Here is a 26,114-nt window from a genome sequence, read left to right as displayed (position 1 = left end):
TATTAAAGAATTCACATTTTGAACAACAGTTTCCTTTAAAATGTTAAAACTAACACTGAAAGTTCAGCCCGCTAACCGGGAAAACTGGGAATAACATGCAAGAATGAAACAGATAATTCTGGCACATAATATGTGAACTGCAATGCTGTGTTTCTCTAAGCTGTAGCCTTCTTTGCAGCCTCCTTGAAACAGCAGAGAAAAAGACCTACAGACATAATCTGGCAAAGGGTGGAGAATTAATCAAACCAGGAGATCTGCTGGAACAGAGCCCTTTGTGAAGCGCAGCAACTACCCCACTTCCCACGAGGAGTCCTTCCACACTTTGCTGATTGCAAACGGCAGATGGGCAGTACTTAACTTTTGAACCATGCTCTGCAAATATAAAAATATCCTGTGTGCTCATCCTCATGCTTACTACTGCCATAAACAAACTGAAGAGTTAACACTTCCAAGAGCATAAAAAGCACTGCTGCTGGCTGTTCTCTAGTCATTCAAAAATCAAACTTTCATGTACTTGGTGGCCAATGCAAAGTTGTGTAAACATTCTTCTTTAGAAGAAGAGGTTTCTCAGGCTCTGGGAAAATGTCTGGGAAAGGGATGCAAAAGGACTCTGACAAATTCCAACACCTCTAATTCAGCCAGCAACATACCAATGAACACCAAAACACATTCAGATACATTTGTGTAGATACACAATACAGTTGAAGTCACTTAAGTATTAGGAAGGCTGTGAAGCACGCACTTGGCTCACTTACATTTGACAATATTAAGAATAATAAATATCCAATTAATAATAACTTGGCTAAATCTGAGACACTGAGGTTTTATGGACAGACTGTGTAGGATGGTGCCAAATGCAACATGAATACGTAAGTGCAAAACAAGTTTTATTTAGGTAAAAATCAGACTGCAAAGAAAGCATCAATGAGAGAAGAAAAACTTAACCCCTTTCAGGCTACACACCTATGAACAGAGCAGTGCCAGCAATGCAAACAATTCCCATGGCAGTTCTCAACAAGGCACCTCACACGCAGATGCTTTGTTTTGTGCAGCCTAAAATGCTTTCAGGTAAGAAAAGCCCGATTAAAAATATTGCTTCTCTCCAACTGATGGGATGAAAGAAACATCATCTGTAAGTTGTACTGGTGGTACGAAAGATGAGAAAACATCTAAAAAGGATGTAAAGATCTAATGAAAACGAAAGTATAGAAGCTATTTGGAGAGTCCAGTGAAAAGAGAGGATGAAAAGGTTTAACTCTCAGTCATTTATACAGTGACCTAAGGCAGACAGCATTGGGCTGCTACAGCTGCCTTGTAGATGCTTGATGTGTCCCCTGCCTACACCCTTGTACTGCTACCATGTCTCACAGAACACTGCAGTGAGATGTTTCTTTTTCTTAAAAATCAGAAGGCAATTGGGAGGTGAATGGGGGACATGGCTAATTAGCTGCTGGTTTAATAAAATGAAATGGCTCACCAGGAAATCAGCCCTGCTCAAGAGAAGAATGGCTCCGGACTGAGATAAACCGATTACAGTTATATTTAAATCAGAGTATTACAGAGTGCTGGGCAAAAACCTCCCCTTGAGGAGTAATTCTAACTGATTTTAAAGTTAACAGCCCCCACTTAAAGAAAAAAAAAAAAAGCTTTTGTAATAGATACTGATGGCTCCTGTGTAGCAAAAAGGTTTTGTGAAACAAATAACGTAGACATTAATTTCAATACAGAATAATTCTTTACAAGCTACATAAATTTTCCTAATATTTGAGGCATAAGCTGCAAGTTTCCAAACACTGGAGTTCTCACCATCTGGAAGCCTTAAGCAGTGGTGCATTTTACTTGCATCTTTCACAAATAAACTACCCTTGATATGAAAGCAAACAACTTTTCCTCCCACTTCCTGGTTGTGCAATGACTTAGGCAAACAAAAACAAACTTGTAGGCTTGATTTGGAGCAAGGGCCACACTGAGGGTTAGATTCTCAGTCAGCCTAAAATCCCATTACAACATAGTTCATTCTCCCTGCACAATAGATAAACCTGATATTACCACTTACAGCCACATCTTGATACCCCAGCCTGAACTGGTTTGAGATAGATCTCTTTTATGGCAGTAAAACATTTCTATTCTTCCTGAGGGGTGGGATGGTATTTTATTATTGTCTTCAGACCTTTCAGCACAGCAGAGGAGCAGCTACCCTTCCCAGGGGTTTTCTCATCGGATCCAGACATAAAGCAAGTCAGCATTTGAGGCCCATCTCTGCAGCAGCTGATAAAGACCAGTTGGTTCAAACAGCTTTTTCCTACTGGGAACATGAAGGTTTCATAACCACTCAGTCCACTGCCCCTCATCCTGTCATTGTGCAACACTGAAAGGAGTCTGGTCCTGTCCCCTTAACACCCAACCTTGAGATATTTATAAACATTGATGAGGTGGCCTCTCAGCCTTCTCTTCTCCAGGCTGAACAGGCCCAGCTCTCTCATTCTCTCCTCATAAGAAAGGTGCTCAAAGTCCTCCCAGGTAAATATTTTCCTGACCAGAAATCTTACTTAACATTTTCAAACACGCTGATAGATGCTTTTTTATGCATACTTGGTGACTGAACAGAGTGGACAGCTGTGTATGTCACTCCTGTAAATAGCAGATTTATTACAGATAAGAGATGTCAACTGGTGAAGCACAACTGTACTAAACAAGCCCATCCGTCATTCAGAGCAAAGGACCTTTTCCACATTTCGGTTTTAAAGTCCAGCTAGCAAGGAATGGAGAATTCTGCAATCAGTATCTGACAGACAGAGCACAACAGTTCACATAAAGCTGGTCTCTGCTAAAAGGCTGAGAATGAGTGTTTCCAGAAATTATTTAAATGCCAGACAGTCTAATTCAAACAGAAAAGGCCTGTAATTTTTACTTAGCTCACATACAACATTTCTTTACAAATAATTTCATCACTGGTAGAAGAACAGACTTAATCCACATTTAAAGGTTAGACTTGTGAAAATGGAGCTAAGTGAGCTTGCCACAGTGGTGTTCGCAATAAGATGTGGGTCTGCCATATCCAGGTCCTCTGCTTGACCATTTGCACAGCTACATCCTGTAAAACTGAGCACAATCCCCATACTGGATGTTATTTTGACAGCTGGCTTAAAACAACAGGGTGGTCCATATATCTAGGGAAAATACCACAAAACTAGAATGGAACATGATAAAATAAGAAAAAATAAACCTGAAGTCTTAATTTAAGACATTAACCTTCTAACTACGACATTTGCATCTGTGGAAAAAAAAAGGGGGGGGGGAAGGCAGAAAAATTACATCCAATCAGAGGACTCCCTTTCTGTTTGGCAAGGTTACACTCCAGAGTGTTTTTGGGGGCAGAATGAATATTCTCTGTAACACAGATTTTCTCTAGGGCCTGAAAGTAGTCTGACACATTATTTACCAAAATCCAAAGCAAATAAAGAACACAGTTGAATTATGGATTCTAAGTGAATACTTTATTTGCTATTTTCTATTATGACAGAGATGGAACAAAGTCCAACTTATATGCGAGCATATAATACTATTGTTCTCTGCCATTTTAATCTGAGTGCTCTGAAAAATATTTTAAGTGCAAGAATGTTTGAAATACACTATGAACTCACATGCACTCATTGTCAAGGTTTATTTTGAGTAAAAACATCCCTCCCCAAAGCAGATCATTCTTCTTCATTTTCTAATACATGTCAACTCTTTGAGGACTGTGAAAAAGTTTGACTTGTCTGCCTACAGTTTGATGATTTACAGTTTCCTGACTGACCAATACTTTACACAAACAAACAAGATTGGTAAATAAAGATACAGAGCAGCTTGGAGTTTTTGTAAGGCTGTTTAAAAAAAAAAAAAGAAAAAGAAAAAAAAAAGGAAAGTATTCAAGCTTTACTGCTACCAGATCAGACAGACAAGTGATTTGCCAGCTATGCCAGTTGGGAAGAGACCCTCTGGTAATGTGGCTGAATTTCTGTACTGACTTGGATGTTTACACACTTTAGAAGCAGCACATAGCTTATAGTGTCTATAGTGATTTCCACAGACAATATTATCCCTGAAAACCCTAATTCCCACTCCAGTAACAATAACAAAACTAAATATATTAGATTATATCTGTCTTTTGATTGTTTTTTACCACAGGCAGAGTGGCAGAAGTGTTAGGCTTGCCAGACACCTGGCCTGGAGGAGAAAGGGCTGTGGGTACCACCAGAACAGCACATTCTGTGCACGAAGGAAGCACCTCCAGCCACTCAGAAGGAAGCTCAGTGTGATCTCCCTCGCATGTAACACGAGGACCAGTAATTAGATAATATTACAGTTTACTTTTCTGTGAAAGGTTTGGGATTGTATAATCATAAAAGCAATGTACGGATTATGCCTCTATGACCAGTGCCTGCCCAGTTCTGCCTCTTCCTTGCACCAGCACAGATAGGTAGGTACCTGTGTGGCTGGTGAGCAGATACAGTGAACAAAACCAAAACTGACTTCCACTATTTCATCACACAGTCACAGGGGTATGCACCCTGTCACTGCAATGAAGGAACAGGACCTAGAATTTCACCTAAACCTAAAACCAAGGATGAAACTATGAACATTTCCCTGTGAAAACCACTGTATCTTTATCTTTCCATGACTGCCTTATGAAAAGACGGCCACTCATTTGAAAAGATATGTCATAGAAACAGCCAGTCATTTAATTACAGAGGAAATCTGGCTAACATTCAGTATTGGCAAACCTATCTATAACGATCATCTTGAGGCATGTTACCAATTCTCAACTTGAGAATAAAAGTAGACCTGCCTCTTTATTAACCAAGTTCCTCCTCATCTTTATTATCTGAGCATGAAAACAGCAGTGGTAAATGGCAGCAGAAGGACCAGTTCAGTTTATTCCCACACTGCTGCTGCTCTTGTGCCCTCTTGCTGCATTGTCCTCCTGCTTCGATGTGTGTCAGGAAACTGATTTCTTCAGTATATAAAGATCTGGGAACATGAGTTCCTTACATTTGCGATCCTGAAAGAGCACAGCAGAACCAGCTGCATGGTGGAAACTGCATCAGCACTGAGAAAGGCAGACTACTCCTGGACATCACCAGATAAATCCTCATGAAGATACATTTCAGTTACCACAGCCATTTCGACATTACAACTTCAGAGACAGACAAAAGACCATGACAGAACCATCCAGATGTTTTTCAAACCAGAGTGCCCGAATGGAAAATCAGACATTTATAGGTATCACTATCAATACTTACTAGTTCTTTAATTTTTGTTGTTGTTTGGTTAGGGTTTTTTAAGCAAATAAAAGCCACAGCTTCATACTACACCCATTTCATCTCCTCTTGAGAAGAAATGTCATAAATGCGGCTTTTCATTAAATGCTAGCTGTCTACCTCATGACCCTGTCACATACAGGCGTGCAGCCACAAAAGTGCAAAAATGAGCTTATGAAAAACAAGAAATGATTTTGTTTTCAAGCCAGAGCTGGCACTAGTACAAACTGAGAAAATTAAGTATTTGGAGTTTTAAGACGTTCAATCAATGAGTTGCTGCTAACATCTTCTGGAGTGCAGTTAAAGTTTTAAGAAGCTGACATAGGCAGGTAGGAGCTGTGGGAGACTTTTCCCCTCTCTCCTTTTAGCACCAGCAAAGCAAAGCAAAGCAATGCACACAGCCTGTGTTCTCAAACCTTCTACTTATACATGAGATGGCATCTGCCCTCCCCAATGCACACAAAACCATCAGGCAAAAACCCTACATACCACTTCTGCATAAAAAAACCCCAACAAACTCAGTTTTCATCCAAAGTCTCCAGTTTTGCCTCATAGGATAAAAAAAATCTTGTTTCAATCAAACACACCTCGAGGTATAGGACATTAATAAAAGGCAAGCCTGCTGAACGGCTGTTTTCTTAATAGGAAAGAAGCAATTGCATCATGCAACACAGGAGCTGGCAAGCTACAGACTCCTGATTTTAGTCTTCAAACTCAGCAAAAATATCCACCCAGCTGCTCTTCAGAGAGATTTCTGGGATCCTCAAAAGCTTTATGTTTCTCATTCTTAGGTTGTGTTCCAGCCGTTCCATTTTCAAACAGTTTTCTTTGGCAAAGTCTATTACCACAAACTCCATTACCACAAACTCCCACTTCTAGTCTGAAACATATAGATTTTTCCTCCATGTACCATTAACTGTAAACATAAGTGCTCACAATTTAGATTTATCATATGAAGTTTCCTGCAGAGTGTCCATTTTAAAGTCCCTCAATAACTAATGCCAGCAAATTGCAACAGAGATTCTGCCAAAAGCAAGCTTCAGGGCACTCCTAAGCATTGTCAGAAAGTCTGAAGTTTTGAAATACTACTTTTTTTTTTTCCTGTTGTATAGTAGGAAAACAAAGTACAACAAACAATTTAGTCTCAAAAAGCTTAAAGAGCCTAGCAATGAGAGCAGTGTTGCCCATGCCCTTAAATCCAAGTTCAGAGGGATGAAGGAAGGCAAAGGAGTAGGGAAGAGCCCTTCTGACAGTTTCTTTAAAAATGTATCCCACATCTAAAGCCCAAAGGGCTTTATACATAAACCTTCTGGCAAAACATCAGTTTAGCATAGTCTGAAATCCCTGAGGGTGCCATGGATGTGCCCAGATCAACATAACTTCCTCCCTGAGTTCGGTAAAACCAGCTAGCCATCTGCTGTGCCTTCTTGCAAGGCCAGAATAGAGTTCAAAGTTAAAATTAAGCCCAACAATGAAAGCAGTGACTAGCATCTCCCTTGACCTTCATCATTCAACACAATCCGCTTGGTATGTTTGCCTATGGGCCAGCAAATTCTAACAACCACCTTAGTACATGAAAAGTTATGAAATGAGAGCAAGGAAATCCCAAACCATGTTAGCATAACAAGAGGCCAGGAAAAGGCTGGAAAGACTGAGAACAACTGAATAAAAGTTAATCTAAAAAAAATATTTTTGTGGCATGAAAATCCAGCGAGGCTTAAGAACTGCATATAGTGCTCCAAGAACCCTATCCTTATGCATCATGAAGGATGTTGACAAAGGATAGCTCAGCATTATGTGCTGCATTTGAAGTTTCTGTACCTTTTACACTCTACAATACTTGAGACCTTTTCAGATTTGAAGCAACAGAACTACTTGAATTCTTTTTTCATTGAACTGTATGAAGTTAACTTCTCTTGCTTCAAAGAGGAATTGCAAACCAAATGCAATAATATGTCCTTATAATAACTACTCTTATAGTAACACGTTCTTCAGAGACTAATGTTTAAGATGACCTCTTAACATCTGTTTTCATAAACTCTTTAAATTATTATGGCTTTTTTTTTTTTTTTTTTTTTGCATTTCAGAATAACTATACTACTAAAGCTTTTTAGATTTCACATTTCTGAAGAGGAGTATGGACTCCAACATAGGCATGTGCATGTAAAGGCAACTTCAGAACCTTCCTACATTTTCCAGTTAGTATCTTCCTAACACAAAAAGCACCCATAAAGCAGGTAGCAGAAAATATAGAGTGATATATAAGCCCGATAAATAAGCAGCCACTAGCACAGTCTACTGCCCAAGACTTCATCTTAAAGCGAAGGAAAAAAAAGATAATAATTCCAACAATTGCACATCACTCTGTTTTGGCTGTCTGTTCCCTAGATCAGAGCACATTTTTAAGCCAGTTGCAGCCAGTTGGTGTAATTAAGATCTACACATAGAGCTCATTTGGTTGCATAAGTCTTTGAAAAACAGGTAAAACAACTGCAGCCCATTACATAGATATAAATCTGAGGGGAAAAAAAGCAACTGCAGCCTTAGCAAGCCTGGTTCTGGCTTGACCCACAAGAAGCATGCTTCCCTCCTGCTCCCCTGCCAGTTTGGACAAGAGGAGCGTGAGAAGCAGCCACAGTGCTGGGTTCCGCTCCACCTGAGCTGACCTGCAGCTGTTTCCAGCCAGGCACACAAAAACTTTCTAACCACTTAGGCTATGCTCTCATCCAAGCACTGACAAACTTCTTGAAACCTGGCCAGTTCCAGTAAAATCTGGGTGTTTGGCACCTCTGTGGATAGAGCTGCTCTACAGGGAATTCCAGTGTCTGCCCGTACTGCCGATGGTACAGGTTTAGCTGATCCTACCCTGGAGCAGGAGTGGAACAGGAGGCTCACGGGCCATCTGAACACAGTACAGAAGCCCTTCAGGCTTTCTTCTGAGATGACAGCCCTATTAATGGATAATGAAATGCAGTAGTTAATTAACAATAGCCATCCTGTAATCCTGTGTGAAAAAGTATGTATAAAACAGAAGACACAAGCTGGATGCTAGAAGAAATAGAGACCGATTGTTTACCCTTTCAACTCTAGCTGTCCCATGCGTGCTTGTAAGACGCAAAACCCATAGGACGTTTCTCAATGCTTAAAGAACTTTCTATGAAATAGGGAGTTTGTTCTTCAAATAAGTGAAATCTGTTTGCTTTACAACACAGGAATTTATTAAAGAGAGAAAGTAAAATACTTGAGTTTTTCAGAACTGATGTTTGAGATCTTTGTAACTGAAATCCAGCTGAAGAGCATTAAATTCTGTCTCTTCAGAAGATGACTTTTCTACTTTTTCTTCCATAACATGGAGGTATAGAAATACTAAAATGTCTTACACAAAATTACTTCAAAAATGCATACTTAAACTTGAGTGCTGTTGATTTCAAGTCCTCTCAAAAATGTAGCCAAGAAGTAAGGATTAGATCACGGTGCATCTCCAAGTCTTAGTGAGGGGTCATGTACACAAACCCACCAGAAACAGGCTACACTGAAGTTCAGTCAAGAGCCACTAACACACCACTGATGTGAGTTCAAGTTCATGGATCTCATTTAAAAGCCTGCTTGATAGTCAATACAGTAATGCATGTATGGAATGTGGATTTTTTCAATGTATTGGCAAATTATAAAAACAGTTATTTGTTGTTCCTCTATAATATAAAAGCATTTCACCTCACTATATGTTAACTATTGTCTCATACTGAACATAACTGAAAGTTAATTAGCCCCATTTACTATCCTGGCAAAGGATGGATACACCTAACCATGCCCAGATGTTTCATTAACATTTCTAAGTGTTGGTCTAAAGTAGAAAGCAATTTTTCAGGAAACTTAATATCAACATCTTAATTGAATTATAGTCATAACAATGCTGCAGGGGAGAGGGAGAACAAAAAGGAACAATCAGGATTTAAATCCATAAAGAACTTCAGGAAAGCTTTGCAGAGCCGAAATCTTTTACACTCACATCTCCCACGGAAATAAACTTTACAAGAAATTTTGGAACAAGAACCAGATTTAAGCCATCTGTTGGCTAGAGATAAAACACAGGTGGAGATGACTGTGTTCTTTCTTATTTTGTCCCTGCTCTGAAACCTAGACACTGTTGTGGCTATCTGGACCATGATAAATTAAATACTGTGATAAAAGTAAATAAAAACATATTTTCTGGCAGGGATCATATCAGGTCACTGGAATAATAATGAACTCCATTCCTGAAGAGGTGACAATTCTCAGGCACTAGACCGTTCTTGCAGCTCCTACCCTGCTACACCTTTCAAAGCACTGTATGCCTGTATACTTTTCTACTTGATTGTCTAGGCAATTTTAAGAGATGATTCAGATGTTCTAGAGCATGGTGTTAGACTGAGGACCCCCATATATGCACTAGAGAATAATATAGAGACTGCCTGAATTTCAAAGGTCACCTAGAGAATTTATGTAACAGAAATTTGGAATCAAGCAAGGGAGGATGATACATTTCTTCCATTTCATAGTCACTGGGAGGACTTGGCTTCTCCAGTTTTGAAGATCTGTGTTTAAACCATTTTCTACGTTTTTCTTTCTCAACTAGAACAGTAAAATAACTGTAGTGGATCTGTATTCTTCCAATAGCTTCCTTTGAGATAATTATTATGTGCAAGGTAAGACCCTCTTAAAAGGTAACTAAAACCTGTTTTACTTTTTGAGCAGTGATGTCCTTCATGCCTCTTGTCTGACCTCCTAATACAATAAGATCTAAAAGGAAAAAAAACTAATATTACATACCTGATAAATATAAAATATTTGGGGTTGGAATGTGCTCCAAAATTAATTTTCAGTTCCACCTCCAAGGCATGAACATTCTGGTTCAAATGAAAATATAATTTCTACTAACTGCTATTGACAGTAATTTCATCAGAGTGTCCTTAAAAAGTGCATTTGTAGAGGTTTCTAAAGCTTTTTCCATACCATTGTCATACTCATTTGATTAAACAACAGCTGATTCAATTGCAGTCAAAAAAATTTACAGAGACCTATTGTTTCATTTAATAGCTGTAAGCATTTAATTCCAGTTCAGTACCTCGCAGAAACATGGAAATATGGAAGTGATTGACTGGCACACAGACAAAATAACTTTAGGACAAGAAAGTGCTGCCATTTATACATTGTGAATCCTTTCCAAAATTCGGGGCCCCGTCCTTCAATAACAGCAGCAGCTTCTTTAAATAACAGCTCATTTGAACACTTGCTCTTGTGGAAAATACAGTACATGAATGAATCCTATCCCCTCCTAAAAAGGCCCTCTTTGAAAAGCCTTTTTTGTTAGTTTAAGTGGGATTTAAATTATCAAATTCCAAACTGGAAAGCACTGCTTTGTTGTTTAAGGAAGCTGGACAAAGAAAACTATCTGGCAGAATAAGACTACAATGGCAGAGTCAGATTTCCAGATAGGTTCTATTACAAGTGCGCCTGGCAATAGTCTGTGCTGTGTAAGTGGGAGCAACAATGGGGCTGTGGATTTGCTCCATGGCCTTAAAATTGATTTACTGTTTATAGAAAGGACTGAGTCAGAGGCAGGGTGGTGGTGTGGTAGGTCAAGGAAGTCTTAAAAAACTAATTTCATTACTTTGACCATGTTCTTTAAATACTTTTTAAAGAGAAAATTAAGTCCCCTGATGAAAACCTCTAAGTATTACCTCTAAGAAATTTACTGGTACCTAAGACCTCATTAATTTAAGTATCTCTATTTTATTGCACATTGGCAAGCTACAAAGAAAGGGACCAACAGGACAGAGGACATGGGTGATATTTAAGTGGTTTTGCTCAAAATGGGGTCAGAGCTGGCACACATTATAGCAGAACTCAGTGGAAGGATGCATACAGTACTCAATAGGACAAACACAGAAAATCCTGGCTTCTGGTCTCTGTTCCTTTCAATTTAAGGATTTTGTATTAAGAAGCTATTTGGTTATAAAACAAAAACTTTTAAGTACCCCTTTAAGCATGAAAAATTAGAGTCCTCTCCACCTTCTGTTTAAAATAACGTACTACGTTACTATGCTTCACATAAAGATACGGGCAGTATCAAGAGTTTGTTTGAAGCGTTATTAACAAAAAGAATGAAAAAGATAAATGTCACACCTTAATGGAACAGACAAGGACAGGCTTAACAAACCTATACTGCAGCATGTAATTGTTTCTCCTTTTTTGGTTTCAAGCACAATCCAAAGTCCTTAATTACATTATACAAGTTGTTACATAACTGAATCCATCATGGTCTTCTAGTCAGTCACCTTCAGCCTAATTATGTAAACAAATGCATCAATATATACCCACAGGGATCAATAGACCACTCATCCGAAGAGCTCCTTTTTCACGTGGCACTGCAGACCACTTTCTAAAACGCAGCCAGTGAAATCTGAGCATGACACTGGCCAGTTGTCCCCAGAAGACCTCTCCAGATAGCTCTTTCCCAGCATGAGAGTCTCCCATGTTCCAGACGAGGTGGCTGACAGACCAGCATGACGCTTCTGCGGGACACCAGCAGACCTCAGCGCAGGACTGCGAGAGGGTCTGTGCCTCTGAGCAGGACTTCTGAGACAGGGGAAAACAGCTGTGTCAGGCACCCAGAATGACCATAAGGCATGAAGCCCTGGTATCACACTGCAAACACAGGAGAAACAGGCCTACCTAAACAGAAATAATGGCTCTACTTGATTTTCCACACACTAAAAAAAGACTCCGAAGTGGAAAAAATGCAAACAAGGCACTGCCTATTATTAGTAAGCCATACAAGAGAACACTTCTGGGTCAAAAGACTCTTTGGTAGCTATGTCTCTCCAGATCAACGTCAATTGGTTCCACACCTGTCAGTCTCTATCGTTCAAAACTGAGACAGGAATAACCTGAGCAGGTTTGCTAAGTTTCTAAAAGCATTGGAAAACGAATAAGAGTTGACATCCTGTAGTTCTGTATCACAGCAATACTATTTTAATTTGTTCTCTCTCAAGGTTGCTTTTAAACCACTACACAGAAATAAATAAAAAGCTAAACAACAATTAAACGGGCATATGGAACAAGTAAAAGTAAAGATCTCCATAGCATTAATTCACATTTGTTCCAAACAATTAAAAAAAAGTACTTGTATCTGCATTATTAGTAACAACATCCTTAATTCAAATATATGGTCATCAACTTTGTAGTTGCAAATAAAGAAGAAAAGGGGGGAATTTTGTTGTGCATCCCTGTAAAGCTGAAAATTGTTGCATTAGACCCCTACACCTACAACAATCCAATTTCTTAGAGTTGAGAGGCTTGTGCACACCAGTGTTGGCTGGTTTCCTAGAAAAATTCATAGTATCGAACTATGTATGAAACCTGCAAGCTGCAAGGTGTTACTCTGAATAGAGTGCAGCTTAAAATCTGACTCTGACATTATGTTGACTGTGAAAACATGAGATGCTAAACATAGCTGTAATTCAGAAGATTGAATGGAAACCATGCTTCAATTATGTTCAAAAGAAAAAAAATGCATGTATGTAACTTTTTAAAATTAAAAACATATTAAAGTATGGAGAAAGCACACTTGAAATAATTAGAGGACTTGAACTTCCACTGGAAGAAGTTGCGGGTCATTATGAGTCACTGCCATCATTCGGTTTCCTCAGATGCACAACAGAAATAGAGCAGATGAAGGAAACTAAAACAGACCAAGAAGCAGAGCTCGACTCAAAAAATGTAACCCAGAAGTAATTCATTAGAACTTATTTTGTATAAACTGCCTTGTGCTGCCTCCTCCAAGACTAGAAACTGTTCTCCTTTCTTCGTATCTATCCAGAATTTTATGAAGGCTTTGGTTCTGTCATGGGATGCCTATTTCTCATTTATCCATTTAATAATCTTTCTCTGCCAAACAAAAGAAAGTTTAAGGATAGCTATCTCTTGGCTGTAATTTTCTTACTGGATTCTGTTATCTTTCACAATTCACAAGAAAACAAAAGAAAGAATATAAGAAGAAAATCCTGTATATGAAGTACACTGAGACTGCAAGAGGAATCTTGTTAACACGCAACTTTCATTGCCAAGCTTCAATCAAAACAAGGAACAGTTGCACGAATCATTAGCATCTGCAAGGTTTTAAAACTCAATCATCATAGTTTCAGTTCAAACTAACCCATTAGAAAGAAAATTTATCTTCATTTCTGTGTCATTAAACTAAAGCCCATGGGAAAAAATAGCCCCAAAGATTAATGCCTTTTGGACTATGCAATCTGCAGTGTGCCACTGAAATTCCCATGTCTCAAAATACCCTGTCCTAAAATGGCCCAAATCTACCCAGCAATCCAGCTTCAGTTTTCCTCAATGGATTTGTGATTCTGAAATGGCATTTTAAATGTAGAATTACAAATATAGACTACCAGAAAGAAGCTTCCCAGAATGCCTCATGCTTCAGATAAAAAAGAAAACTTCATTTTCAGGATGGTCTCTGGTTCTTAACTCACCTAAGTGGCATACACATCCAAGACTGTTTTTTTCCCCTCTCTCATGCTTAAATCAGAAGTTTAAGTTGCACTTACGCAGTTTTGCCCTCACTGTCTTGTTTGGTGGCACTGGCTCCCTTTTTACCCAGCAATGAAGCCACTTTCTCAGGATCCCCATTTTCCACTGCCTGCAGCAGCCGATCATCGTTCTTATTCCACTCATTGGTCTGCAGTAAAAGAAAAAGAGAAAAATATTATAATAATAGTACAAGTACTGTGCACAGGCTCCCCTGAATGATCCTGCAAATATTTATCACCATTGAAAACTGAAACAAAAGCCAAACCCAAAGAAATGGCACAGCGAAAGCTGCATAAAAGGAATTTGCAAGCTGTGCAGCACAGGTTCACTAGGACTCAATGGCTCAAGCCAGGGCCCAAGCAATCACCAGAGATGACCTCTAAAGTGGAAACTCTGTAGAAGACTAGTGCAGGAGAAAAATCCATTTGTTCTTACCGCATTAAAAAAAAAAAAAGTTCTCCTTCATTTGTCTAGTCCTGGTTTCTATTTTGCAACTGCACTGGCCCCATTGGACCTTCATCACATACCTCATGTGGATAAGCAATGAGGTGCCTCAGCTGATTCACACCCCACCCCAACAGCACAAGCCAGCCAAAACTTTCCATACTTAAGGCTTTTCCCAGCTCATACTTTGTAGAGCAATAGGTTAAGAGACTGCCCTTAGCAGACTGCAACTTGCTTTATTGAGCTTTTTATCCCATGTTTGTCTTTAAAATAAACAAACCAACCACTCAGATAGATGGCACATCCCTAGTATTGCTGAAAGACAAGACGACCAACAAACATTTACATATTTCCAGACTTAATGCACTAACTCTTTTTGCTCCTTCTCATCAGCTGCATCAGTAAAAGGACACTGGGTGATACTGTTGTAGGTATCTATTAAAGGCCACCAGATCAGGCTGAGGAAGTTGATGAGGCCTTCTATGGGCAGTTGAGAGTGGCCTCACAGTCTCAGGCCCTGGTTGTTGTGGGGGACTTTAACTTCCCTGATGTTTGCTGGAAGGACCATTCAGCCAGCCAGCCACAGTCCAGGAGGTTCCTCCAGTGCGTTGATGATAACTTCCTCATGCAGATGGTGGAGGAGCCAACTAGGAGAGGTGCACTGCTGGATCTCATCCTCACTAACAAGGAGGGTCTGGTCGAAGCAGTAAAGGTTGAGGGCTGCCAGGGTTGCAGTGACCACGAGATGGTGGAGTTCAGCATCTTGTGTGGCAGGAACAGAATAGCAAGTAGAATTTCAACCCTGGACTTCAGCAGGGCTAACTTCGGCCTTTTCAAGCAATTGCTGGGGGAAATCCCATGGGCAAGACTGCTTGAAGGAAAAGGGGCCCGAGATAGCTGGATTGCATTCAGAGATTGCTTCTTCCACGCTCAGGATCAGAGCATTCCCACACATAGGGAGTCAAGGAAGGAAGCCAGGAGGCCTGCGTGGTTGAGTAGGGGTCTGTTGGGTATGCTCAAGCAGAAGAGGAGAGTTTACAGGCCATGGAAGCAGGGGTTGGCCACTTGGGAAGAATATAAGGCTGCTGTTAGAGGATGTAGGAAGGCAGCTAGGATAGCCAAGGCCTCCTTGGAATTACAGCTGGAGAGGGGTCAAGGACAGCAAAAAGAACTTTTTCAAATACATAGCAGATAAAACTAATACCAGAGGCAATGTAGGCCCCCTGACGAATGGGGTGGGTGCCCTGGTGACAGAAGATACAGAGAAGGCAGAACTACTGAATGCCTTCTTTGTCTCTGTCTACTCTGCTGGAGGCTGTCCTGGGGAGCCCTGTACCCCTGAGACTCCGGATGAAGCCAGGTCAATGGAGGAGTTTGCTTTAGTCAATGAGGGCTGGGTTAAGGAGCAGTTAAATAGTCTGGACATCCATAAATCCATGGGTCCAGATGGGATGCACCCGCAGGTGCTGAGGGAGCTGGCTGAAGTCATTGCTAGACTGCTCTCCATCATCTTTGCCAAGTCTTGGGAAATGGGAGAGGTGCCTGAGGATTGGAGGAAAGCAAATGTCACTCTAGTCTTCAAAAAGGGCAAGAAGGAGGACCTGGGTAATTATAGACTGGTCAGCCTCACCTCTGTCCCTCGGAAAGTAATGGAACAGCTTATCCTTGGTGCCATCTCAAGGCATATCAAGGATGAGAAGGTTATTAGGGGTAGTCAGCATGGCTTTACTAAGGCTAAGTCATGCCTGACCAACCTCATAGCCTTTTATGAGAATGTAACAAGGTGGATGGATGATGGCAGAGCGGTGGATGTTGTCTACCTTGACTTCAGTAAAGCCTTTGACACAGTCTCCCACAGCATCCTCACAGCTAAGTTGAGGAGGTGTGGTCTAGACAGTAGAGTAGTGAGGTGGGTTGCAAACTGGCTCAAGGAGAGAAGCCAGAGAGTGGTAGTCAATGGTGCGGAGTCTAGTTGGAGGCCAGTATCTAGTGGAGTGCCTCAGGGGTCAGTGCTGGGGCCAATATTATTCAATATATTCATTAACGATTTGGACGAGGGAATAGAGTGTACTATCAGCAAGTTTGCTGATGACACCAAGCTGGGAGGAGTGGCTGACACGCCAGAAGGCTGTGCTGCCATCCAGCGGGACCTGGACAGGCTGGAGAGTTGGGCGGGGAATAACCTGATGAAATTTAACAAGGGAAAGTGTAGCGTCCTGCATCTGGGCAAGAACAACCCCAGGTTCCAGTATAGGCTGGGAAATTACATCTTAGAGAGCAGCGTAGGGGAAAGGGACCTGGGGGTCCTGCTGGACAGCAGAATGACCATGAGCCAGCACTGTGCCCTTGTGGCCAGGAAGGCCAATGGCATCCTGGGGTGTATTACAAGGCGGGTGGTTAGTAGATCGAGAGAAGTCCTCCTTCCCCTCTACTCTGCCCTGGTGAGACCCCATCTATAATATTGTGTCCAATTCTGGGCCCCTCAGTTCAAGAAGGACAGGGAACTGCTGGAGAGGGTCCACCGTAGGGCAACAAAGATGATTAAGGGAGTGGAGCACCTCCCTTCTGAAGAAAGGCTGAGGGAGCTGGGTCTCTTTAGTTTGGAGAAGAGGAGACTGAGGGGTGACCTTATTAATGTTTATAAATATATAAAGGGTGAGTGCCACGAGGATGGAGCCAGGCTCTTCTCAGTGGCAAACAGTGATAGGACAAGGGGTAATGGGATCAAGCTGGAACACAAGAGGTTCCACCTAAATTTGAGAAAAAACTTCTTCCCAGTGAGGGTGACAGAGCACTGGAACAGGCTGCCCAGGGAGGTTGTGGAGTCTCCTTCTCTGGAGACATTCAAAAGCCGCCTGGACATGTTTCTGTGTGACCTCACCTAGGCGTTCCTGCTCCAGCAGGGGGATTGGACTAGATGATCTTTTGAGGTCCCTTCCAATCCCAAACATACTGTGATACTGTGACACAACTTCCTCATGTGACAAGTCCTTCTGAACTCTCTGGACATGGCATATTTGCAATACCAGACCTCCAAGCTGGATCTAGCAAGACACTAAGAAAACAGAGAACAATTATCCTTCTGTATCCCATGTGATCACAGTAAAATCAGCTCTGGAAGAGGAGCAAAAGTTGCATCTTTGCCTTCTAGTCTGGACCAACAACAGGGTTCCATCTTCACGAGGAGAAATCTGGTGCAATGGAAAGCTGCATTTGGAATAGTGTCAGAAGAGTTATCTTCAACACACTATGGCTTTCGCTTGGACATCAGTCAGCTCATCTCCAGCATGACTGCCTATTCATTTGCATTTGATTTCTGCACAAATTTGGCAATAAATAAATTAATATTAATACACTCCTTGAAAAATACTCAGCTCAAAAAACCACTTTGTCCTGATGCTTAACATGGACTTTTTTGCCCCTTGCTGAACAAAATATTTGATGTTTCTCTGCCAGGACTTGTGAGGAAAAGTGTACAAGGTATGTGCTGATATTAACTAACTCCACAGGCTGTGCACACCCTGGAAACCAGAGCAGGAGGAAATTATTCCAGGTAACTAGTTATTGAAAAAACAAACAAAAACCCCCACTACATTAGGGAGCATGCAGTTTGAGCAGGAGAACAGGAGGAGTTGAAAGGGCAGCACCTGGAACCAAGGGTATAAGTGACAGCTTTGTCAAAGGAGGTGGCATGCAGAAAGCAAAGGGCAATTGCAGCCTGTTATGGCAGTGGTATGATCAGTGGGTAAATGGAGATTAACGAGGTTATATTTGTTATTGCACTGGAGTAAAGCTCTGTAGACTCCAGAGCATTAACTACATCAGGAAAAAAAACTTGTTTCCCCTAGCAATATTTAGACTCCATGAAAATGAGTGGCCAGCCAAGGAGAAGGCTCCACCTAAAACAAAACTCATTGCATGTTCTTCATTGGGGGATTTTCATGCTTTTAAAGGGAGCCTAATATTAAAAGCAGATGTTAAAAAAATGATCTTACTTGTAAATAAAATCCTTTAAAGTTAACACTGTTTGACAGTATATTATGCCCTTTGTTTTGGAGTTTGTAATGTTTCTGTGGGTTTTTTTTATTATTCAGTCATATAAGACATTTAAATATCCTATATTTGATGAATCACCCTTACCCACAAATCACCAAGATGGCTGTAAAACATTCGTACCACCTATCTCCTGCGCTTTTTTGTTTGTTTGTTTGTTTGTTTTAAATCTTGGAAGAAAGAGGAAGAGATGTCAGGTAGCATGATAATCTACACACAACCCACACACATCCACATGTCTAACCCAATACTAGCCCATACTCAGAAAAAGAAATATAAACCTAATTTAAGGTTTTTCTCATTACCTCTAATTAACAGGGTACTTCCAAAACATAAAACAGAATAAACTACAGGAAGATGTTAAGATTAAGGACTGCTGAAAATCCTTGGCAGAGCAATTTTCAAAAGAGCATTCAGCTTTTTGTCACAAAATTGCCTGTGTCTTCAAGAAACAGTTTCCTGAATATTCCTTCAATATTCAGCTATTAAACTGAAGCATTGTTGATATACAATCCAACATCCAGTATTCTGTTATAAGCAAACAAGCACACTAATGCCAACCACCAAATTTAAGAAAGAACTGAGATCAAGTTATCCTTGGAGAAGCTGCTGTGATAACTATATTCCTGTCCATAATTACACCATCATTAACTTCCCAGACCCAAGGGAAACTAACACAGCTGGGTCCCAAATAAGCCCTCAGTATTTATCTAGCATGAAAGCTGCACCTCGGAGAAATACAGATATTGAACCAGGCCTGGAGTGCTGTTAAAGTGATTCTGATGTTGTAGAATCATGCCATGTTCATACTAACAGTAAAACATTTTATGATATATTATATTAGCCTCTTACAAGAACAGATATTTTAATTGATCTTTGCTGTATTTTTCAACCATACCCGTTTTTGTAAGAAAAACACACCATAATCACACACAAACACAATTAAAGATTTAAGGATGCCTCATTTAAAAAAATGCTTCCTGCTTGTCTGTTCAGCTGAACAGATTCCCTCATACTACACAGAACTGAACTTTGACAAACCATTAAGTAACAGTGTCTCACAGGGACCCTGAAAACACTCAATTCTATCAGATTCATCTCTGTGTCAAGGAAAGGCTATCAGTGTGCATTTCCTTATTTTTCACACAAAGCTGCTAATTCTTTCTCCTACTTAGAGGAAAGTGGTGGAAGCTGAGAGCTAGAACAGGAATATCTGTATTTGGCGTAGTTTTAGGCTCCTGTTTTCAGTTCTATACCTAATTACTGTCTCTTCTTTTCAGCACTGTGACTCAGAGTTGTTAAAGGAACAAATAATTTTGGAGACTGCCACATACCTAATTTGCTTACACTAGTTCTTCCAATTGCGTGTTTTCAGATTTCATTACTGATGCTGTAACATTTTTAACACTACTGTACCAGCAATTTTGCTTTGCTCCTGGAAAACAAAGGATACATGCAGTGTCCATTCATCATTGTGCAGCAGTTATGCTAATTTATAAACTAAAATAGCTGTGTTCTAGTTAAGATGCTTAAAAGCCATCATGTTGTATTGCTCATATGAAAGTTACACATCTTTTCACTAAAGCAATAAAGATTCCACTCTAGGGCATCAATAAATATGTCATTATTGTAGATAAAAAGAGCATTTCATATTCAAGCGCTCTCAAAATTATATATACTTAAGTGTAATGCAAGTTTTAGAAATCTATTGACAGACCTCATTTTCAAAATGAAATTAGGGATAAATCTGTCCACACAGAAAAAACAACTATGCTGGCATCAGCTGTTGTTCAAGTGTTCCTCTGATAGGATTGAACTCATGTTTTCTTCCCCACTGTGTTCAAAACAGCAGCATTGTACAATGCATCCCAGAAGTTAAAGGTACAGGTAATAAAATAAATGGCCTGCAATGGACTCTCAAAAACATCCATTCCAATAAGGAATTGTAGCCCTACTATTCAGCCTCTTCAGATTAAAAAAAAAAAAAAGAAATCTAGAAGGAAAATGAGGAAAGAGAGTACATATGACATCCAGAACAACACCATACCCAGGACTTGGCAAGCAAGTAGGAGGCATTTAAGTCAAAAGTGCTCTCACAGTGCCTTCTGTAATAAAAAATTGCACAGCGGCTGCTGCCCAGAGCTGATCAGAAAATGTAGATCTCTGAACAGAGGCAGAGACTGTTGCATTACACACAATTACAGAATCACAGAATGTTAGAGATTGGAAGGGACCTCAAAAGATCATTCAGTCCAATCCCCCTGCTGGAGCAGGATGATCCAAACATGGGTACTCCTAGATATAATGAATATTGTTAAGTGTAAAAGCCACCTGAAACTGCTATTTATCAGGCAGCACCAGCATTTGTTTCTCCTGGAAAACAAGCAGGAGAGATGCCCTCTTCTGCTGAGAGTACTGGGAGAACTGAGCTAGCCAGCATAACCGGACACCTTCACTTCATAAACCCGCTGCATCAAGCTTCCTCCACCACAAGCCCACAAACCACCACATCCCCCTTATCCAGGCTGCAAAAACATTTCTGTAAGGCCCCTTCTTCAGCTGTCCCAGTGCCACATCCTGCCCCCTCTATCACAAGCCTCCTCAGCACTCTCCCCTTGCTTTTATCTACACCCACCAACTCAATTTCCATATTTCATCCAAGCAGCACAGCATCATCCACCAAACAGTCCTTGGGAAGTTTCAGTCCTGTTACTACAACTCTTTCAAATAGAAAAAATTAATGTCTCATTTTATGTCAGAGATGCCTAGATATCTATCATTCTGAGCAAACATATGTAGGGCACATCAAACTGGAGGTTAACAGAGAGTAGCAGTAGAGTCTTCAGGAAAAATCTCTTTAGTATAGCACCAGAGCAATAAAACCAGACTTCAGCAGCTAAGCAGGTCCTTTTCATCAGCAATAAAGCTAAAGTTTTTAGTTTTTTGCTTCTTCTGTGTAATGAGTGTTACAAATATGCAAGTTAGCCAAAAGAACAGTACAGCATGACATATCATGCTATACACACATGGAGCAAGAAAATAAAGAACTGGAGCAGCTGTGTGTAAAGGTAAACACATGCATGTAATGAATTTTGAACAATCTCATCCTGGAAAAGATTTCACACATAGGGTTTCTTTTACTATAACCCCCCCTCTTCTGTAGGCCACATGCCAAACATTTACCAACAGCCTTCCTTCAAACAATTAACATTCTTCAATAACAATGGTTTGTGAACACATGCAAAACTCAGCTGATGAAACACACACTTCATCTTTGTATAACAGAATCAGTACTCCGCTCAGTACTTCTTCAGGTTTGGGGTTATTTTTTTTCTTTGTGCTTCTGCTGTTTTGGTTTTGTGTGTGTGTTTTTGTGTTTTGTTGTGTTTGTTTGGTTGGTTGGGTATTTTTCCTCTGTGTCTGGTTTTTGTGTGCTGGTTTTGTGTGTGCTTTCTTAAAAAAAACACCACCATATTTGTATACTGTTTGGTTTAGGTAGTGATAATGGGCACTACATATGAAGAGACAAAGTAAAACTTATCAAAGCTCAAGAAGTGCAAGTATTTGGATAAGAAGTTTTCAATCATGGCTAAAAATAGTCAATATTTTCCTATTGACAGTAGTATAATTATGCAGGGATCAGATAACCCACTATCCCTACCTGATAAACCCTAACTGCTACGATCGCTTCTCATGCTGAAGCAAGGACATAAATACAATACCGTGACAGCTGTATGGATGGTAAGCCAAAATCCAAACATCCAGTGGCTAAGCAGAGCTGCGTTGAAATTCCTGACTGAAATTTAACATCACTCTTCAGTATCAATTTTAGTTTTTCAGATAGGAAACTGTGATGTATGGTCCCAGTCAGAAGGGTCTCTCTGGTCACAGTTTAGTGTTTCCCCATATTTGAACATCCAGTAACTCAAAAATAAGTTGGTAGGGAGGTGCTAGCCATGCTTAGGATAGAAAGCCACTCCTGCACAGGTCACTGTCTGATCAAAGATAAAGGAGCGAGGTATAGGGCAAGAGAGAACTGATTCACTTGATTTACACCTTCAGTTTTTGACTAGTAATTAAAAAGGCCATGACAGTCAAGCCAAATGTTAAGTGCTCACAATACCTTCAACGATCACCATTAAGACAGGCTGAACTCTCAAAGCTCCAGCTCCATCAGCCACAGACCTGCTTTGACAGCAGTTACTGACAGCTGTGGACTGTGTCTCTTCTCTAAGCTTCCTCTATGCACAGGTTATTTCCTCCACAAACCTAAAGATAATTCTATGGTTACAAGATACTAATAAAGTAGATACCATACTCTTGGGGCTGAAACTGCCCACCAAAAATCCTTCGTCATTGGAATCTCACACAGTTTGTTGACGAGTTGACAGACTGTGTTGAGTCCAAAGAGGAACCTTAACATCAAAATCTATATTTTTTATAGCTAAAGCTTGCACTACCTGTTTTTACATGTTGTTTTTTCTGTCACAAAGTTAAGTTTTTCGTTCCAGAACAGAAGCTCAAGAATTAAAATATGTTTTAAAAAGGTACCTGTTCTTTTTTCATCACCACCACATCAGGATATTAAGCTTCAGTTGCCTTGGAGATTACCAGTAAATGTCATGCAAGAAATAACAACATGTAACAAGAGGTGACAGTTCTATTTAGCGCTTGTACACAGTGTTTTCCATGTGCAAAGACCTGAGCAAACATTAACTGGACAACAACTTTGTTTCTTTATCTTTGGCATGCAGCCTACAGGAGATGATTTAAGTGACCTTGCATTGTTGCGGGCCTACTGGAGACAGAGTTATGTTATCTCCTCTGAAATCAGAACTGCAGGAAAGCTGAGTAGCAAATTGAAATTCCTGATAATTTCAAACTCAGCAACTCACTGTCTGAAAAGGAAAGGAATACTTAAAGACTGGCGTCACAAACAATCACATGGCCAAGACACTGAACACCACTGTATCACAAGGTCATCCATGAAAGTCTGCATGTGCTGGATTTCCCAAGAGAGCCTTAAAAACAAGAACAATCCTATTGCAGGGAATGCATTCCCTAGACAAAACATCCCTCAAAGATAAAACAATAGATGATGGCTTTTCTCAAAAGAATGGCTTACCTGAAAACACAATAACCTAGGAGTCATCAATATGTGAGTAAGTAGCCTACACCTCTCCCTGCCCTTCATCCCCCTTTTAGAGATTGTGTTCATCAGTAGCAAACTTGTGTGGTGGGAGTGGAAATCTCCCTCAAAGAGGGGCAGGATGCTGTTGAATTTAGCAGCAGCTTATCCCAATCTGTGGCAGCAGTTCGCAGGACATTCAGAGCTTAGCAGGTGCCAGAAGCTGCTGCCTCCCAGGCCACTTTCAACCGATGTGGCTCCTGCTCTTCCCTGTACCTTTCCAAGTCTGCCCGTGGTACATACACAGGACCAGTGGCATTCCAAGCTGACCTCTGTTGCACTGCACTCCACTAAGGCAGCAGCCCAGAGGCCATGCCAAAAGATGCTATGTTCATTAACTTTACCACAAGTAAGGTCTTGACCTCTAATTAAGTTGTCAAAAAGCGAAGTGTGACAATGGCTTTGAAAGTAATTCATAGTGATATTATCTAAATGCCACTAATTGCTACAACAGAAAGTCTTTTTCAGCTTCACTTGGCCATCCATGTTCCCTGTTCCAGGTGACTGATGGCTAATAATATATTAACATAAGACATAACATATGCAGCTTACAGAACTTACACATGCATTTCTTTAAAGGTGGAAACAGCAGCAGCAATGTAAGTAACCTGTGGACCTTTTACAACCAGAAGTGTTAATCCATTGTCCTCTTCTTGCTTCTTGAGCTACTGTGCCTTGTTGGGGCAACTGTCCATGCAAAGTATTATACATGAGGTCTGTTTGACACTGGGGCTTGTATTTGTGTCAGACCCTGAATTCCATTTGAACCAGAGATAAAAAACACCATGGGGAAGGCAGGAAGCAGTTGGAGTGAATGAACAAGGAATGGTAACAAAAGACTAACGGTAGATTGTCAGTAAACCTTGATAATCACCCATTCATTGGGTAGCTTCTGTAGATAAAGAAGTTATTATTATCCAAGCAAGCCATTTTTTTCATGCCCAACCCCAGAATAATGCAACTGAACAGCAAGTCACTCAGCAGGGCGCTTCTGTCAGCCAGCGAGGCTGCCCAGAAGCTTTCCTGGCAAAAGGGGACTACAAGCTGTGAAATGAAAGGGTCTTTCACCAGTAGAGAAGGGGAAAGATGACCTGACTGAAACGGTCATCTGAGACTGTAAGTTTGGGAGGGAGGGGAAGTTGTAAACAAAAGTTAGTGTGGTCTTTGCTGAAGTAATGACTGGAATTTGCAGCAGGCTGTGAGCTGTGCTCCAAGAACACTCTAGAGGGAAATTAAAATGGAAAGAAATGCATTTAAGAGTTCACTGTTTTGCTGAGATACTTGTGCTTCTTGTTAGTAAGTTTCTTGGGGTTGTTTTGGTTTGGTGGGGTTTTTTTGTTTGTTTGTTTGTTTTTGTGGTTTTTTTGTTGTTGTTTTGTTTTGTTTTTGTTGTTTTGGTTTGGTGTTTTTTTGTTGTTCTTTTTTTTAAAAACCTGTGTTTGATTTCACCATTTCAGTCATGCTTTAAATGCAGAGTAGCCATAAGGTCAGCATAGGGATCCTACACAGTTAATAAAGCAGAGATAAGTGAACATCTTTGTTACTCAACTGTATAATTGCACCTCTGTCAGAGTAAGAAAGTGAACAGGATGAGCCCAGGAAATCTGCAAGGGAAGTCAAGAGAGCATGACACAGTCCATCCAGATCCAGGAACACAGCTGGTACACGGTGAAGTTCTGCCTGGGTTGGGAGGCACACAGCTCATACATGCTGCTCATTTCACTTCCTAGTAAAGGCCACAGTGTATTTTACCTCCAGATACTACTTTTAAGCCTTCTAACGAGGTAAAATAAACCAATCTTTGCATTTGAGGAACGGTGAGATTTCCTGTTAACATCACATGTAGGTATATCAGGGCTTCTGTTTTCTTCTAAGCAACTCTGGATCTTTTCAAATAAACAATTTCATTCCAGTGGAGACAAAGGAAAAGTGATGAGCAAAAAGCTCACAACATGTGAGGCATTAGAAAGAACAAGAAAACCTACATCTAAATAATCAGTAACATACAGCCAGAGCATTGGCAGTAAGACCAGCTACTGCCCATTGTTTATCACTTCACGCAGCACCAATACAGCAACTGAAGATTTATCTTTACTTTCAGATAGCAAAGGATGTAGCAGTAACCACACCACATGCAATCATTCAGTCTCAATAAGACAGAAGAAAGTAAAGCCAAGAATAAATTGTGTGTATTTACATAAATGAAACAATGTTTATCTTAACAGAGGAAAAAAAAAAAACACAAGGGACTTCTTAAAAATAGAAAAGTCAGATCAATCCTGTTTGAAGTGACCATATTTCATTGTTCTGCCTTTTCTCATACTTCTTAAGACCTGGGCTACAATGAACTCAGGTTATGTTCTTGTCATCTTGAAATTATCCAAGGACCACCAAGAATCCTCAGGTTTTCCTTACACTTAAAAATAAAAATATATAAACAAGAAACTGATCATCAGCATGAGATTCTTGGAACAGATTGCTTTCTAACTAAGTTTTAAGACTGAAGAACTACTGAATCAGCAGATTTTAGCTACATATCAAGG

At 40.3% G+C, this 26,114-nt stretch overlaps 1 protein-coding gene across 14 annotated transcripts in view; it reads right to left on the bottom strand.

Moving 5' to 3' along the window:
- Window positions 1-26,114, bottom strand: part of RAI14 (retinoic acid induced 14) — a 91,792-nt gene that overhangs the window by 21,284 nt on the left and 44,394 nt on the right. For all 14 annotated transcript variants that reach the window (XM_065047542.1, XM_065047537.1, XM_065047538.1 and 11 more), the window contains one exon: window positions 13,904-14,034. In XM_065047542.1, the coding sequence (XP_064903614.1) occupies window positions 13,904-14,034 (131 nt within the window). The remainder of the gene's footprint in view (window positions 1-13,903; window positions 14,035-26,114) is intronic.

The sequence above is a fragment of the Columba livia genome, chromosome Z, assembly GCF_036013475.1.
Source record: "Columba livia isolate bColLiv1 breed racing homer chromosome Z, bColLiv1.pat.W.v2, whole genome shotgun sequence".
In the NCBI taxonomy this organism is placed as follows: domain Eukaryota; kingdom Metazoa; phylum Chordata; class Aves; order Columbiformes; family Columbidae; genus Columba; species Columba livia.
The sequence above is the reverse complement of the archived record's forward strand: the minus strand, read 5'-3'. Positions and strand labels throughout refer to the sequence as shown.